Source organism: Benincasa hispida, chromosome 4 (assembly GCF_027475165.1).
Source record: "Benincasa hispida cultivar pf3 chromosome 4, pf3_genome.v1.1, whole genome shotgun sequence".
Taxonomy (NCBI): Eukaryota; Viridiplantae; Streptophyta; class Magnoliopsida; order Cucurbitales; family Cucurbitaceae; genus Benincasa; species Benincasa hispida.
In genome coordinates this window covers 25,485,672-25,501,601 of record NC_143481.1, presented here as the reverse complement: position 1 = coordinate 25,501,601, position 15,930 = coordinate 25,485,672, and the positions used below count along the sequence as shown (strand labels likewise).

At 32.5% G+C, this 15,930-nt stretch overlaps 2 protein-coding genes across 3 annotated transcripts; both read right to left on the bottom strand.

Annotated features, from left to right (window-relative positions):
• Positions 1-3,228: 3,228 nt before the first annotated feature.
• On the bottom strand, positions 3,229-4,957 carry LOC120075190 (protein CHLOROPLAST VESICULATION-like). The gene is made up of 2 exons (XM_039028391.2): positions 4,567-4,957; positions 3,229-3,642 (listed from the first exon to the last, which is right to left on the bottom strand). Exons 1-2 carry the CDS (start codon positions 4,668-4,670, stop codon positions 3,327-3,329), a joined length of 420 nt encoding a protein of 139 aa, XP_038884319.1. The 5' UTR covers positions 4,671-4,957; the 3' UTR covers positions 3,229-3,326.
• A 1,143-nt stretch (positions 4,958-6,100) lies between these two features.
• Positions 6,101-13,701, bottom strand: LOC120075232 (pleiotropic drug resistance protein 1-like). 2 transcript variants are annotated; one of them, XM_039028444.2, is made up of 24 exons: positions 13,258-13,701; positions 12,631-12,751; positions 12,460-12,548; positions 12,278-12,362; positions 12,031-12,190; positions 11,874-11,950; positions 11,735-11,788; positions 11,550-11,640; positions 11,152-11,453; positions 10,781-11,062; positions 10,301-10,617; positions 10,059-10,219; positions 9,864-9,967; positions 9,609-9,765; positions 9,429-9,533; positions 9,196-9,350; positions 8,737-9,069; positions 8,353-8,643; positions 8,177-8,260; positions 7,963-8,096; positions 7,532-7,759; positions 7,248-7,419; positions 6,896-7,150; positions 6,101-6,618 (listed from the first exon to the last, which is right to left on the bottom strand). In XM_039028444.2, exons 1-24 carry the CDS (start codon positions 13,506-13,508, stop codon positions 6,361-6,363), a joined length of 4,266 nt encoding a protein of 1,421 aa, XP_038884372.1. In that variant the 5' UTR covers positions 13,509-13,701; the 3' UTR covers positions 6,101-6,360. The 2 variants fall into 2 exon arrangements, with proteins under 2 accessions (XP_038884372.1, XP_090169526.1); XM_090313400.1 differs by lacking the exons at positions 8,177-8,260; positions 12,278-12,362; positions 12,460-12,548; positions 12,631-12,751; positions 13,258-13,701 and having other exon boundaries at positions 12,031-12,213.
• Positions 13,702-15,930: the final 2,229 nt, after the last annotated feature.

Sequence of the window (15,930 nt, the reverse complement as noted above, 5' to 3'; positions counted from 1 at the left end):
TTTTATTTTCTCTCAACTATGCATGACATTTAATTCACATTTATACTAAAATTTAATTATATGAATCTTATTCATATAATTAATATTCGAGTCATATTCAAATATTTAATTCCTCTCAACTATTTATGATATTTAACATAAATCGTATTTATATTAAATTTAATTATATGAATCTCATTCATATAATTAATATTTGAATCATATTCAAAATCCTCTCACAATACTTTATATTATAATGTATCTAATACATTATATTAATTATATCACATGTAATTAATTTAAATAATTATATCATATGTAATCAATTTTCCTCAATTAATTTGAACGATTTAAATTAATCCAAAATTAATTCTTAATCAAATCCCTATTGAGCTACAGATAGGACCTTATGGACCTATAGTTGAAGCTCCAATAGTACATAGATAATTAATTAAACTCTGTAATTAAATTACTCAACTTTCATTAACTACCGATCGTTCCACTAAAGACTGACAACTGCACTTTTCGCACTACAAATATATTTCTGTATCCATTAGATATAACCAGTCAACGATGCAATGACCCTTCACAAATTGCTCATAAGTACAACTAGACCAAAATTACCGTTTTGCCCCTATAGTTACATCTAACTTCTTAAGTACCACTGATTCCTCTAATGAACAATAAGTCATAATCCAACTATGACCAAGTTCCTCTCAGGTCAAGAGAGGGTGTAGCCACATTGTTCAAACCTCAAAATCAATCCTTAAGGGAGCAATTTATCTACTTACCTTGACATTAGGGAATGAATGAATGTCATCTTGTGTAGTTGTGTTCCCAGCTCCCCAATCAGACAAATTCTCAAATGGTAGGCATATTAAGTTGACAATTTGGCCACTCTCACCCATGCAATACTTTACAATACTTGAATGATCAGGATCGGATTATTTGTAGCACTTTACAACACTTGTAACATCTACAAAGTAGGCCGTATTCATAGTGTCACCAGGATAAGGTACTCAATCATATCCATGTACTACAGACAATTTAGGTTATTATTTAAACAAAATCCACCTGTATGACTCTACATACTTGTTTAAATTACATAATATAACCTAGAATCTTAGTCTATTGGATTGAGTATATGCTCATAAAATAAAAATTATCCTATTAATAACAATTTGTTTATACAATGTTTACAAACTAAGAGAATACAAAAGATTTAGGACACCAATCCCAATACCCACATCATCTTTTTTTGCTTACTAATTTGCTCAACAAATTTATGCTTGTCTCTTACTTAATTAGTAGGGTGTACTCTAGAGAAATTAGAGATATGCTTACTATATTATATTGTGATCTAAAGAAATTGAACATTTTTAAAAAATTATAATAGACTAATGGTGAAGATTGAATGGTTAAAAGTGAGCTTAGCTCAATAATAATTGACATACACTCTTTCATTTGAAATTGAAGATTCGATCTTTATTTTTACAATAATTGTACATCAAATAGAAATATAGTGGAAGGTTGAACCTTCACCCTCTCTCTTTAAGAAGTATTGTTAGCACTTTGTGTCTATATTGTTCTCCACGATAATATATGCAATTATTATGTAATGATATGTAGTGATTTGAATGATTAGGGTTTACTTTCTCTATACTTCAACCTCAATACTGTTTCTTCTGTACAATTTCGAACCAATCAAATTTGAATTAAAACTCTTTCTCGAAATCTATATTATTATTATTTTTAAAAGATGGGTGGCCCTTGTCTTGAATCCTCGATATAATTGATCTCTTATTTACATGACTATGTTTGGATGAACAAATAATATTTTATTTTGAGAAACGGTTAAGAATGCTGGGAATTGGAAAAAAAAATATATATATATATATGGTCTGTGTATTTCAGCGGTCGGCCCATTACTGTTCTAATTATGGGCCTACGGCTCAATCCAATTCTGATTATAATCTGGACTGGCCCAGCTTGTTTGTATATTCCGGGCCTCGATGTTCCTTGACATTATTATTATTATTACTTTCTCTAGTACATTTTCATGGCTGTCTTAGGTCCTCATTAAATTTTAAAATGTGGATAAGCTCCTAAATTTGTAATTCTATTATATGTGGTACAAAATAGATGTTCAATGTTTAGTGTCATAAAAGTCCATTTATCACTCTCGAATCACTTTATGTATCATTTTACATGTTGTCCATGTGTCTTTTAATTATACATCCTTAGTATCTATGTAATTTCACTTCCAAATCGCTTATAAATAATGGCATTTAGTTGATATTGAAATGTACACATATTGGTGAGAATTAAATAAGAGAATTTCATATATTTTTCTTATTTCCATCATTCCTATTTTCATAATTATATAATTTTGGTTATTTTCGTTGTGCTATTTTGTTCCTCAATTTTGCAACAAATTAAAATTTTTGAAATTTTGTGAATGGGTAACTGAACTTTAGGAGTTGACATATATATTAGACATTTTTTAAACAAATTTTGTTGACTTTCTTGGTAACATGAAGTTTATAAATTTATTAAACACAAAATCAAAGTCAAAGGTGGAGAGAGAGAGTTTTTGACGCATATAAATTTAGAGTAGAACAAAATTTAGTAAACACATATTTTTTTCTTATTATTTTCAACCTCTAACTTTTGAATAAGCCATTTAAGAAAGGTTTGAAAAATAAAGTTTTAACCCCTAAGCTATATACACATATATATAGTAAAAAAATTCCTTTTTTGGATTGGTAAAGTAAAGATAGAAAAGTATAAATATCACTTTGATCCATATATTTTTAGTTTTGGTCTATTTTGATTCATGTATTATATTTTCATCTTTTGTTATTTTTAATTCTTATACTTCCAAATGATAAAAGTGTCCATATCCTTGTACTTTTAAATTAGAACGATCACTTTCTAAAAATATAAAGATCAACATGAACTTTTTTAAAGTAAAGAAACTGCAACATAGTATTTAATCTTTAAAAAAATATTAGTTATTTTTTTTATACCATACAATAAGTGGAGAGATGATGATTCAAACATTTGACTTCAACAAATTACCACGGATGATTTAAAAAATATCCGTTATAGTTTATTTTATTATAATATTGTAAAAAACACTACTTTATCGACTCAACACTCTAATCTCATATACAAAAGAAAAAGGAACGCAAAATTAATTTGAGACGTGAGAATCTATGATTGAATAATTGATGAGGTGATCCGACGTTTTAATGTGTGTTTTTTTTTTTAATTATTATTGTAAAATGATATATATTTGAAGAAATGGTAAATTGCGTTGTAAATTGTAAATTGGTTTTGGTTATTTACAAGGAGAAGCAGCGAGTAGAAAGGGAAGTTGTATGTGTGGTTCGAAGTTGAGGCGCCGGCGCCGTGTGAGGAAGGGCGGCGGGGTCCCATCTCCGGCGGCCGGTCGGCCTAGGAAGATTCTCCGGCACGACGGTTTCGAGGGAATTGAGGCGCCACTGAGGGCACATTCTTTCTTCGCTCCATTTTCTGGAATCAACAATGTTAACATTTCCCATTTCAACGCCACCGCTTTCTCCGGCCATTATCAGCGCCGTTGCCACTCCGGCCACCACCAAAACGCGCCGTTTTTGCCACCATTCTCCATTTCCATTCCTGTTCAATAAAACACATTTCTTTAAATTCAATCCCTGATTTCTAATTTAATTTCAAAGCCTATCAGTTTCTTCAATCACACAACCAAATCTTTGCAGGACAAAATGATTGAACCCTGAATATGGAATTGGAGACGAATTATAATTTTCTTTTTGTTTGTTTGGCCTATAACAATTTCATTTCATTTTTTATTTGTGAAAATTATAAATTATTGTTGCTTAAATTGTAAATTGGTTTTGGAAAAAGTTAGGGTTCGTGATTTTATCGAGTCATAAGGATCATTTACGAGGTTTAATCAAACTAGAGGAATAAAGTTCAATATTTACAACTACAGAGAACAGATTCTAACTTTCTCAAAACAATCCGATCGAATTTGCAATTTAACTATTGCAATAAAAAACTAAGTTGTAAACATGAAATTTTATAATGAAATTAAAAAATGAGACTAATAACAACTTGATGGATGTTCCAACTGAATCATAATATTTAGGCATAGATATAATTTTACTTGTTTACAAAGAGAACAAAGGGCTATAACTATTTTTGTGTGTCCACGTGACAATTTTTTTTTAGATTATATGTTTTCTAAATCTTTTTTGTGTAAAGGAAATGGGAGCATGAGATTAGAGGTGGTCTAAACTCTACCTAATGTCATTTTTTTATTTTTTTTCAATGGTGAAATTTTATCGATATATACGGGTCCCTCCTATTTGGAATTAAAAACTAAATTAAAGACTTCTTAAAACTCTTGAAGATTGAACAATATTGAAAGACTAGAATCCATACACATATAAATTCAAATTCAATTCTACGAACTACATTTTAAAAAAAAATGACGTGAAGAAGTTGGCTTAATTTATGAAAACATAGGGAAAATGTTGATAAAAGTATAAAAACAAAATGATTATAGAGTAATTTTCTTACCATGGAACCAATTGATTGTTGACGGATGTGGTGGAGTTTTGGGGCAACTGCGGCGGCGGATTGAGGTTGTTCAGGCAGCAGGTGGTGGCCATAGACATAGCCATAGCCAATTTTCGATGTATCTCTCTGTGTGTTTCTATGGAACTGTGGATTTTGGGGAGAGAGAGATGGGATATGGAGAAGTTAAAAAGAAGAAGAAAGAAGAAGGTGGCGGCGGCGACGGAGGTTGTTGGTCTGCTCACGGTAGTTGAGAACGACGGCAAGGGAAGTCCAGCAAGTTTGGAACACCCAAAAGTGGGTCAGAAATTTTGCTTTGATTGGAACAATCTTTGGGTTGACAATTTTATGTTGTTAGTTGTTACCAATTAAGAGAATCAACTTCTCTTCTGTAATATTTTGTTTTTAGTTTTAAAATTTTGAAAATTAAGCATATTTATACTCAAATTTCTATAATGAGTTTTTATCTCTTTTTTTTAAGTAAAAGTGGTAAATTTTTAATCAAATTTTTTTAAAAAAAAAAAAAAACAAAAATAAATTTTTAAAAAACTATTTTTTTAATTTTCAAAACTTCACTTGATTTTTTAAAATGTTAGTAAAAAGTGTATGACAAAGTAAGAATAGACTTAACTGTTATTAAACGAGATGTAAATTTTGTATATTTATTATCACCGACAGAATAATATGACTTATAATTTTAAAAACTATATTTTGAATGATTATTTTGAAGGTAAATAAAGTCTCATCTTGACTAAAGGATAATAGTAAAATATCAAAACTAGATTTCACACGAGAAAAAAAAATATGGAACATAATTTTAAAACGTGACTATCATATTAAAAAGTATTGAAATTATATTTAAATGCCTTTGTTTTTTGGGTACATCCAACGGTGTAAAACTAATTTGGATGCCAAATGAAATAATTAGGGTTGGGAATGGTTGCTTGCCGTCTTGGAAGACTTATAGAGACGCGTGCTGGGAAGGCTTTTCTTTAGAGCAGGACAGAGCAGTCATGCTCTCAAAAATTGCTTCAAATTCAATCCTCAATGGATATTTTCTTAGCATTTTTTCACACGCTTTTTTTGAAAAAAAAAATATATATTTAGATACTCCCTAGATTGCATGCAGCTGAATGAACTTTCAATTAAAAATTACACTGTGACAATTTTTGTTTTTTTAAAAAATAATTTTTAAAAATTTTTTTACTTTAGGTGTTAAAAAAAGGAAGTATGAGATTAGATCAACCCAATAATAAATGGTGGATTCTGATTTTTTTTTTCTTTTTATTTTCTCCCATATTTTAGATATTTTAAAAAATATTTCTTTTTGTCAATCCCCTATATCATGCAGCAACTTCTCTATTTTCTTAAAGGTAGTAGGGCTAATCTGAGAATCTATTAGTAGATAAGAAGGTCGATGGTTCAAATTTTCATTTTTACGATTGTTCAACTAAAAATTTTTAAAAAAATGTGGAAGGAGCCAAGGCGATTGATGATTTCTTTCCCCTCTTTTGCGCCCATTTTTGTGAGAAAAAACTTACATTTCAACTATGATAGTGTGATTCTCATTTGAATTATAATGAAGAAATGTTTTACACAATGACATGACCTTTCTGTTTAATGATCTAAATACATATGTGTTCTCTGTTTCCTTTTTTCTCTATTGAAAAAACAAAGACATTCAAATTTGAAGACAACTATAGACCTTGGATGGACATCCTTTGTAATTGTGTTGTGTTCCTATATTTCGCGACCAAACTACGTCGTTTCAACAAAACATGTGATTAGTTTTTCTTTTTATCTTTTCTGGAAATTAAATGCCTTTATTGAGAAGGCAAAGATGAATCCAAAGAGAAGTGACATCCCAATATGTACCACTGCAACAACACCCAGAAAGTCCTGCCTGTACCCAAAATAATTCTTTATAAATTCTTCTACAGTTTCACCTGATTGAAGGGTGTCCTTAATATCTCCAAATTGAGAAGCAACCAATCCATACAAGGTCCAAGAGACTGGGCATGCCCAAAAGTACCATCTCCACCATATGGGAATCCTCTGTCATGAATTTACTCCGTATAATAAGTTATAAATAAAAAGAAAAGGTAATTGAGGGTATATTTGAGAGTGGTTTTGAAATAGTTTAAATCACTCTTTCGAATTCAAACATGTCTTTAATCATTCAAAATCAATTTAATGTTTGATTTTATACTTTTCAAAGTGATTTTCAATACCATTGAGATTGATTTTGAATTATTAAAAGTATGTTTCGGAGTGATTTTAGTCATTTCAGAATTACTCCCAACGGATGCATGGAATAATCTGTGTGACTTACTGTTCGAGGAATGAGGAACCCTGAGAAAACGTTCCATATTGCATAGAATGAAGCGGAAACTATGCTAGAGATCTGGTGGTTAGGTGTAATTGCGACAGCCATCATTCCATAGAAAGTGAAGTACAATAAGGTGAAGTACATGAAGAAAAGATACCAGAAGAACTTGGTTGCTGTCCATTCGAAACCGATCATGGCATACACAATGACACTATAAATGGTCGATTGAATGAAGACATATGGGAACTCAATGACAATCTGCAAGGCACGTCTCCTTATTCAGTTAACTCATCTTTCACAAAAAGAGTTAATAAGTTTAAGCGTTAGGTAGTAGTAATAATATTGTTAATGCAACCTGTCCGAACGCATATGGCAATGCTGAGTACATTCCTGCTGCTCTTTCTCTATAAAAGACTGTTCTCTCAATGGCCACAACTGGTTGCACTGAAGACGAATTTTGTGTCCCAATGAAGAGAACAGCGACATACATGGAACCTATTGCATTGAAAAGATCTTGCCGTGTTTTCCTGCATTGGCAAGGGACTAAAGTGAAGCCAACTAGAGATTTAAGAGATTACGACGAAAGTAAAACTGTCCAAACTATTTGCCACTAAAGCTCTCTGTTTTTCCCCTCGTTACCTTCTTGAGCCGAGGTCCCAAAATATTGTCCCAAATAGAATGGCAACAAAAGTTGCAAATATGAGTCTCACGACGGTGTATGGTGGGTTACGCCAATAGGAGAGGTGCTGTTTCCATAGACATGCCATGCACTGGTTAAGGAAAGATTGAGAGTATTGAGTAGGAAACAACAAGTCCTTCGAACCTGGTGAAGGCATGCTCAGTTCCTTGATCAAGGCTTTGTTTCTCCTGTGTAATGGTGATATCAATATATTATTAAATAATTTAAAGGGGGATGTAATATAGGACTTTCTTTAATGCCATTATTTTCCATATGGCATCAAATAAATTGCATAAGACGAACTTTTTGACACAAAGGAAATCTTGTTTTTTACCCTTTTGGACAGTGGTGGAAAACTTTAGTTATGATTAAGAACATAATTAGATTGTACCTATATAGTTCTGAGCTCCTATAGATATCGGTGAAGTTAACTCCAAGAGCAGCTTCTTGTGCTGGTGAAGTGATATCTAACATCCAAGTTGCAGGATTGTAGCCATCCTTGATCTTTGGAACTCCTTCAATTCCCTTGATGAAGAAAGATCACACTTTTTAGAGATTCTAAAAACATGGAATTGACTTCAACCACAAATATGCATTATCCTAACCTCAAAGTATTCGATTAAGTGGGAAGAGTGGCGACCAATTGGACCTACATATATTGCCTCTCCTCCTCTTTTCAAAAGAAATAGCTACAATAAAGCATTCCAGGTTTTTCTTTTTTTAAATTCCAGTATAAAAGAAAAAAAATTAGTAACGACTTCTCAAATGCAAGGGTGCTCACCTCATCAAAAGCATCAAATATATCAATACTTGGTTGGTGAATAGTGCAGACTACAGTTCGTCCAGTGTCAACTGTGTTCCTCACAGTTCTCATGACTATTGCTGCTGCCCGAGCATCAAGACCAGAGGTTGGCTCATCCATGAAAATTATAGATGGATTAGCTACGAGTTCAACTGCTATAGTTAGCCTCTTGCGCTGTTCAGTTGTAAGCCCATTGACTCCGGGCAATCCAACTAGAGAATCTCTCAATGGGGTTAACTCCATGAGTTCCATGACTTCCTTAACAAACAACTGGAATGCACAATCATTGAGTTGATAATCTTAAGATAAAAGATAGCTTCTTCTTTTTCTTTCAAAAGAAAAGGAGAGAATAAAAATTGATACATTTTTAGTGGCCGAATCAACATCGGGGGGCAATCTGAGCCATGCGGAATACATCAATGATTCGTAGACTGTAACATGTGGAGAATGGATATCAGTTTGCTCACAATATCCTGAAATACGAGCAAATGTTTCTTGCTTCTTTGGAAACCCAGATATCGTGATGGTTCCATCTGTATATCCACCAGTTTTCCTTCCAGCTAACACATCCATTAGAGTCGTTTTACCAGCACCGCTAACGCCCATCAAAGCTGTCAAAACACCTGGCCTGAAAGCACCACTGACGCCCTTTAGTAATTCCAGTTTGTCCTCAACGACACCTTGGGCTTTCATTTCCTAAAAGAAAGTCATAACGTCAAAAAAGTTGACATGGTTCCCACTTGGGAAAAGATTTTCGCGTTACTGTAATGATCATTTGAAATACAATTTTGCATTATGGTTCACTGAAATTCAAATAAATACCTGTGGCATGTCTACAGCATATCTGATTTCGTCAAAAGTGATAGAATGGGGTTCATAAGGAAGAACCATCCCTCGGTTGTCATTATGGTTAACTTCATTGGTACTCCCAATTCTTGTAGACAATGTCCTGGACGGTATATTTTGACCGTCTCTTTCTGCATTATAAAGATATTCATTATGCTATTGTTATGGATAAAGCAAGGCAAAGTATCGATCTCAATTTGATGACCCACCAAAGACGATGTTTGTCTTTGTTGGTTGTTTGAATTCTCCAGTTCTGTTAGCATTTTTCTCAGCCAAGGCCTCTTCAGATAGTACTGCTTGCGGCTGACCAAATGCTGTAGGAAATAAATCAAACTATCAGTAATGTGTACAAATTATAAGGTCAAAATTGTACACTATGAATGACTTACGATCTAGGTAATGCAAAGCCAAGGTGAAGAGAAAATTGAAAACCAAAACGTATCCAATTGTAGCTCCTACTCCAATCCAATACCAATAAGCTTCTGGGAAAATCCCTCGAGATTTCAGGATTGAAACGCCTAAAGGTTCTGAGGAATTGGGAAGCACCTGCAGTACACAAATTTCCACATATTGATCAGTTTTTGCTGATGAAATTTCTTTACATTCTTCTATCCATGAATCAAAAAGATAATTTTGTTACGTACATGCCTCCAGCTATTCCCAAGAAATTCGTTTACTGCTATAGCATTCTGTCCATACATCATTGGTGAGACCCAATATCCCCACAGCCACCATGAATGTACATCCTCTAATAAGAAAGAACGGATTGTTTTTCTAGATCAGAAATTTTGGTCTCAATATATTACGTGGCCCATATTTGAAACAAACATGGAAATTACCTCGAGCCACGATAAATCCACCCAAAACCATAACTACTGGTAAAGCTAACGTCGCACAGGTGGTAGCCACAATAACATTTCTTCCAAGTCCTGCTGCTAAGCGAAATAATCCTGATGCCATTTGGTTGATACAGAAAAGTAAAAGGAACTGTTTGAAAAACCTGTAAATGAATGTTCTTTCACGTTTTGCGGACCACATAAAAGACTTGGTTTGAATTGTAAAATTGGCTACTTTTACTTACCTTTCAATGTTTGGATCATACCCTATGACATAATAGGTCATGACAACCCAAATACCAACTTCTAGACAGGTGATTGGGATCTTGAGTATCCACGTTGGCAGAGCATATGCCCAAGAAGGGTAGAAGAGAAGGTCTCTTTGCTTATAGAAAACAGGAAGTTTCACGACAGTCATAGCGAGTTCAGAGAATCCATTGAACATGATTACAACAAGAGTAAAGAACAGGGCACCCATATAAATCCCTCCATCAATTTCAGTATCTCGGTGCAGCTCGGTTCGTAGGAATAGCGTCATTGTTATCAAAGCCATTATAATAAGCTGAAAGGAAAAATAAGTGAAGTTGGAAAGGAGAAGAGCACAAACTATTACAGGCTTAAATGCCTTTACTTTAGCGCATCCTTCAGCTGTTAACATATTAAATATTAGACATTAATTTTATATTGTGTATCTGAACAAAATTTTGGGCATAAATACCACTTACTTGGAACAATTTGAAAATAAATACAAAAGAATTCCTCTTCATTAGTAGAAGTTCTCTGGATATGCAGGCTTTCAACACTTCCTTTCTGCTAACTCCGTATTTCTTAGATGTTAAAGTAGCCGGGTGGCATTTGGACCTATCGAACGGAGTGGCAAGCTCATCTCCCAGTTCTCGACCAATATGAAATGACTGAAATGCTTCAGAAAATTCTTTAACTGAAACAAATCTATATGGTTCATCTCGAATTGCCCAGTACTGTTCTTGGTCTTTCCTTGAGGTCACCTAGCATGAATGAGGAGAAATTCAATATAAAAATACTAAGTACAGTGTCTCCTGAAACAAACCAATGTAGGTGCAAAAGAGTGAATTACTTCTTGAAGAAAATCAGCCACCCCTTTTCTCTCTGGACACTTGAAGCCCATATGTGCAAAGAAGCTGAGAACATCTTCTCGTGGGCCTTGATACACAATATGCCCATCTGACAGAAGGATTATATCATCAAAAAGATCAAATGTCTCCGGTGCTGGTTGGAGAAGAGATATAACAGCCGTTCCATTGAGTATATGGATTGATTGTCTGAGAGAATTTACTATCTGGTACGTTGTTGAACTGTCTAAACCATTTGAAATCTCATCCATGAAGAGTGCCCTAGCCGGTCCAACTAGCATCTCACCTGTTTTTATTGGCAAGAGATTTGAGAAATAAAAACATGTCCAAAATTTTGGGATATGGATAAAATATCTCCACAAAAACAAGTCCTGGGTTTTACCTGTTGTAAGACGCTTCCTCTGTCCTCCAGAGATACCCCTTATCATCTCATCCCCCACCATAGTATCAGCACACATCTCAAGCCCTAAAATCTGCAAACTGATATTATCAGAGAGATGGGGAGAGAATATATGCAATTCTATATTCTTGAGTGGAAGACGGTTCATCACATATTCAAAATTGTACCTTGAGGATATAGTCTGTAATTATGTTAGTTTCTTGCCCTTCTAGTGCTTCTGCCTGCAAGTTTTGAAGCATTGATTACAGAACTTGTAAAAGACCGAAAACTTCTTTTCCATTATGATGTGCTTCTTTCAATTCAAACCTTCATGTAGATATCAAGATCGGGGTCAGGTTTGATATTTGCAGCCTTTTCTCTCCTCGAAAGTTCTGCCAACATTTCTGACAAATTTGCGAGGTGGAATCAAGTAGTTAGCATCTCCAGCTAATATGTAATTTTGCATGGCATTTTAGCAACTCACCATATCGTGGTCCGACCCCTTGACATCTAGCTGAAAAGGCCAATGTTTCCCTTACAGTCATCTCTCCAATATGCAAATCATGTTGACTTATGTAGGCTGAAGTCCTTTGCGGTACAAACTCCTCCATTCCATGTCCATTGTATGAAACTTTACCAGAAAACTGGAACCCACAAGAACTCTCAACACTGTGGCATTAAAAGTCTCCAAGTATTTAGTTTGTACATAAGTTTTAGGATTCGATTCTTACTTTGAGATCTTTCCCAAGTTTTCCAGCCAAAGCCAATAGTAAAGTGGTTTTTCCAGAACTTGGGGGACCCAAAAGCAACGTCATTCTGCAGAATAAGAACAACCAGCATTATGAATAATGAAAAGGCAACGGTTACCAACAATCTTGTGCTGCAGATTTAAACCACATTCTTGTTCGTTTACCTTTTAGGCTTGATAATTCCACTGACATCATGAAGAATTGATAGGGATTTCTTCCTACTTGGAAGGATATGAAGATAATTTAGTAAACCCTGCAGAGAGCAGAAAGCAAGCAGAAAATGAGATCTAGCTTTTAATGCATAATTATATTAATCTGAAAATTTATTTGATTACCTCTAATATGTTGAGAGAAAAATTGAACATTGTGGGCAATGCTCTTCTTCCTACATAAACTTCTGCTTCAACATTCAGATGCTCAAACCGAACTTCAATTGTTGGGATTTCAAGACCAACTCTGTGTTGTAATATATTGGAACATTAAATTTACTAAATCTAAAATTTGAAAATTCTATTAAATTCTTAGTCACTTTTGAATATTCAGAGTACAATTTTTTTATAAAAAAAAAATATTCTAAAAAATAAAATAAAAAATTAAACAAACAAATAAATGATAATAAACAATCCATAAACATAAAATCGTTATGAACAGTCGACTTCAACTTGTTAAATCAAGCAATGGTTTTACTCGCAAGGTTTCCTATATAAATCATAAGCGTTATGAAAATACTTAATCATCATACCATAACAAAATTTGAAACTAAAAGACTGTAAGTGATACTTCTAGTAACAATATTCAGTACAAGAAAAAAAAATGGAGACACTATTGATTTCATCATCAAGGATTCAACGTACTGTTAAAGTTTGTGTGAGCTTCAATGATTTCAATCTATGAAGTTGTTCCAGAGCACAAAAACAGCAATGTAAAGAAACTACTCCTTCCATTCGAGATAATGAACTAACCTTTCAATCCGGTCTCTAAGCTTCAACAGAAAGTCCTCATTATCTTCCTCAGCAATCTTGACGAGTCTCTCTAAAACATGCCTCCTCTCCAAAAATCCAAGATTCCGTATATCGATCTCCCTGGCTTCACCTTGTTCCTGTTTCAGTATCCCTCTCCGTATCCGTAAATACGTCGGAAGCTTCTCGATCGCCGCCCATTTCAGAGCCTCTTCGTCGTCATCTCCACACGAAGACCTCGAGAAAACTTCCATGGCACAGAATTCCCTCCAAACAAAACCTTTGAAACTGCTTCCAAAGCGAAGTCTGTAGCTACGATGGAGTAGTGAACTAGAGATTTGAAGAATCCATTGGCTTTATAGGTATGTGGGAGGAAGTTGGACGGCAATGGCGGTGGCTTCGTTGTTGTTCTTCAGCAGGATTGTTGATGAGACATGGAAGACAGAGGAGCCATTATATATAGGTTCAGAATTTTTTTTTTTTTTAAAAGGTAAATAAAATAAATAAATAGATATTAAGAGTCAGCTCAAATAATGGTGTATGTTGCGTTTATTATGGTCATGTGCTTCAATGATATGATTTGATTAGCAACAGAAAGAAAAAGGGTGGAAAAAGGGAAACATATCAAAATGAAGTCAATCCCATTCCCATGAGATTCTTCAAATATTATAATATAATTTGTTTTTTATTTATTTATTTTCTCAAATATTTTTTTAGTTCTCAATTCAATTTCTTTAGTTTTCACCAAGGTTCATATTTATTACTTTTTAAATACAACATATCTCGTCATATAAGTATAGGTAAACAATAATTGACCTGTCAGTTTTATCTTTTATCTTTGTAGTTATTGTACTTTTAAATAATACAATATATCTATTTAGGAGAGTCAAGAGGTGATACGAGCCTCCTCTAACTTATAGATGTCCACGAGCAAGGTAAGGATGGTTTCTCCATCCCATCCTCGCAAAATTCTCTACGAAGATTTTCGTGGAGAATTTGTGTTTTATTAAAAGTTAATTAACTTCAATCAATGCTATGAATTTTTTTTTAACTAAATAGTTAAGGTTCCCTTTGGTAACCATTTTGTTTTTTGTTTTTGTTTTTTAAAATTAAATCTATAAACAGTACTTCCACCACTCAATTTCTTCCTTTGTTATCTACTTTTTATCAATTGCTTAAAAAACCAAGCTAAATTTTAAGAATTTTAAAAAAAAAAAGTAGCTTTTAAAAAGTTGTTCTTGATTTTAAACTTTAGCTAATAATTTAACCATTGTACTTTAAAAAAAATGCAAATCATTGTAAGAATTATGGATGAAATAGGCTTAATTTTTATAAACAAAATGGCTGCCAAACGGAGCCTAAATTTCTCACTAGTTTTTTCTATCTAATTATTTATACACGAGCAATTTGAATTTAAAGAGAAATTTGTCAAATTTCTAGTAAAAATAAAGAATTACTAATCAAATTATTCATATATATAATCTAAATTTAAATGTTCAATTCATACCTATTCATTATCTTAACCATGATAAAATAAAATATGAAATTTAAATATAGTATTCACGTAATAATAATAATAACATAACATTAAATTATTATAATAATAATAAAATAAAATAAAAAAGACCAATGAGGGGAATGATGGGAAATGAATTCCCCATTCTCATCCTCATTTAGCCTACGAAAAAATCACTCTTAACTTAAAATGGGAAATTCCTGGCCCGTCAGAGCAGATCCTTGCAGATAAAATAGACATCTCTTCTCAAATACGTACATCTGGACTATTTAACCTATATTTAGATTAACAAATATGAGATGGCAGGTAGACTTAAAAGGAATGAACATCCTATTCTCTAATAATCATGTGTAGGTTATAATAATATTAATAATAATAATAATAATAATAATAATAATTATTATTATTATTATAAAAAAAAATTGAACCTTACTAGAATGGTTTTCAAATATAGAAAAATGAATCAAAATATTTGCAAAATATAACAAAATTTCGTAATATATTAATGATAAAAACTGATAGATTTCTTTAAGTGACATTGATAGACACCGATAGAAGTCTATCAATGTATATTCATCATTCATACATTCTTAAATTTTACTATATTTTATAAATTTTTCAGTATTTTATCGTTTGAAATGATTTTTCTTTAAATAATGATTAAATTAGCATATTATATATATATATATATATATATATTACTGTATGAACTATTAAAATAAATTAAATGGTGAGGACAAAGTGGATAAATATAATTTTTCAAACAAAAAAATTGGATAAATATAAGAATGTTAGGGTACAAATGAAAAAAAAAATTGCCTAATTTGTTAAATATTTAAATTAAAATTATAGATCATAGTATAAAAATGAAAAGTTTATTTTCTTTACTATAGCTCTAGGACAGCAATTAATTTTTAGTTTTTAAGAACTAAACTTATAGAAACGAACTTTAAAAAATAATAATAAAAAAAAAATAAAATAAAAAAATTACAATTCATGTACACATATACTCAGATTGATTTTAGAGGCAATTATATTATAATAAAGAAAGCAAATTTATATTAATAATAATCAAGTAGGTCATCAAATTGAATGCAACTCAAAACAGTTGACATGCACTTCTTTGAGATGGAAAATTTAAATCAACATTCTCCAGTTTC

Coding starts and splice junctions, on each gene's coding strand:
- LOC120075190 (XM_039028391.2), bottom strand. CDS start 4,670: ATGGCTATGTCTATGGCCACCACCTGCTGCCTGAACAACCTCAATCCG. Junction 3,643..4,566: donor AACAATCAATTGGTTCCATG/GTAAGAAAATTA, acceptor TTTATTGAACAG/GAATGGAAATGGAGAATGGT.
- LOC120075232 (XM_039028444.2), bottom strand. CDS start 13,508: ATGGAAGTTTTCTCGAGGTCTTCGTGTGGAGATGACGACGAAGAGGCT. Junction 11,789..11,873: donor ATCTTGATATCTACATGAAG/GTTTGAATTGAA, acceptor CAAAACTTGCAG/GCAGAAGCACTAGAAGGGCA. Junction 11,641..11,734: donor TTACAGACTATATCCTCAAG/GTACAATTTTGA, acceptor ATCAGTTTGCAG/ATTTTAGGGCTTGAGATGTG.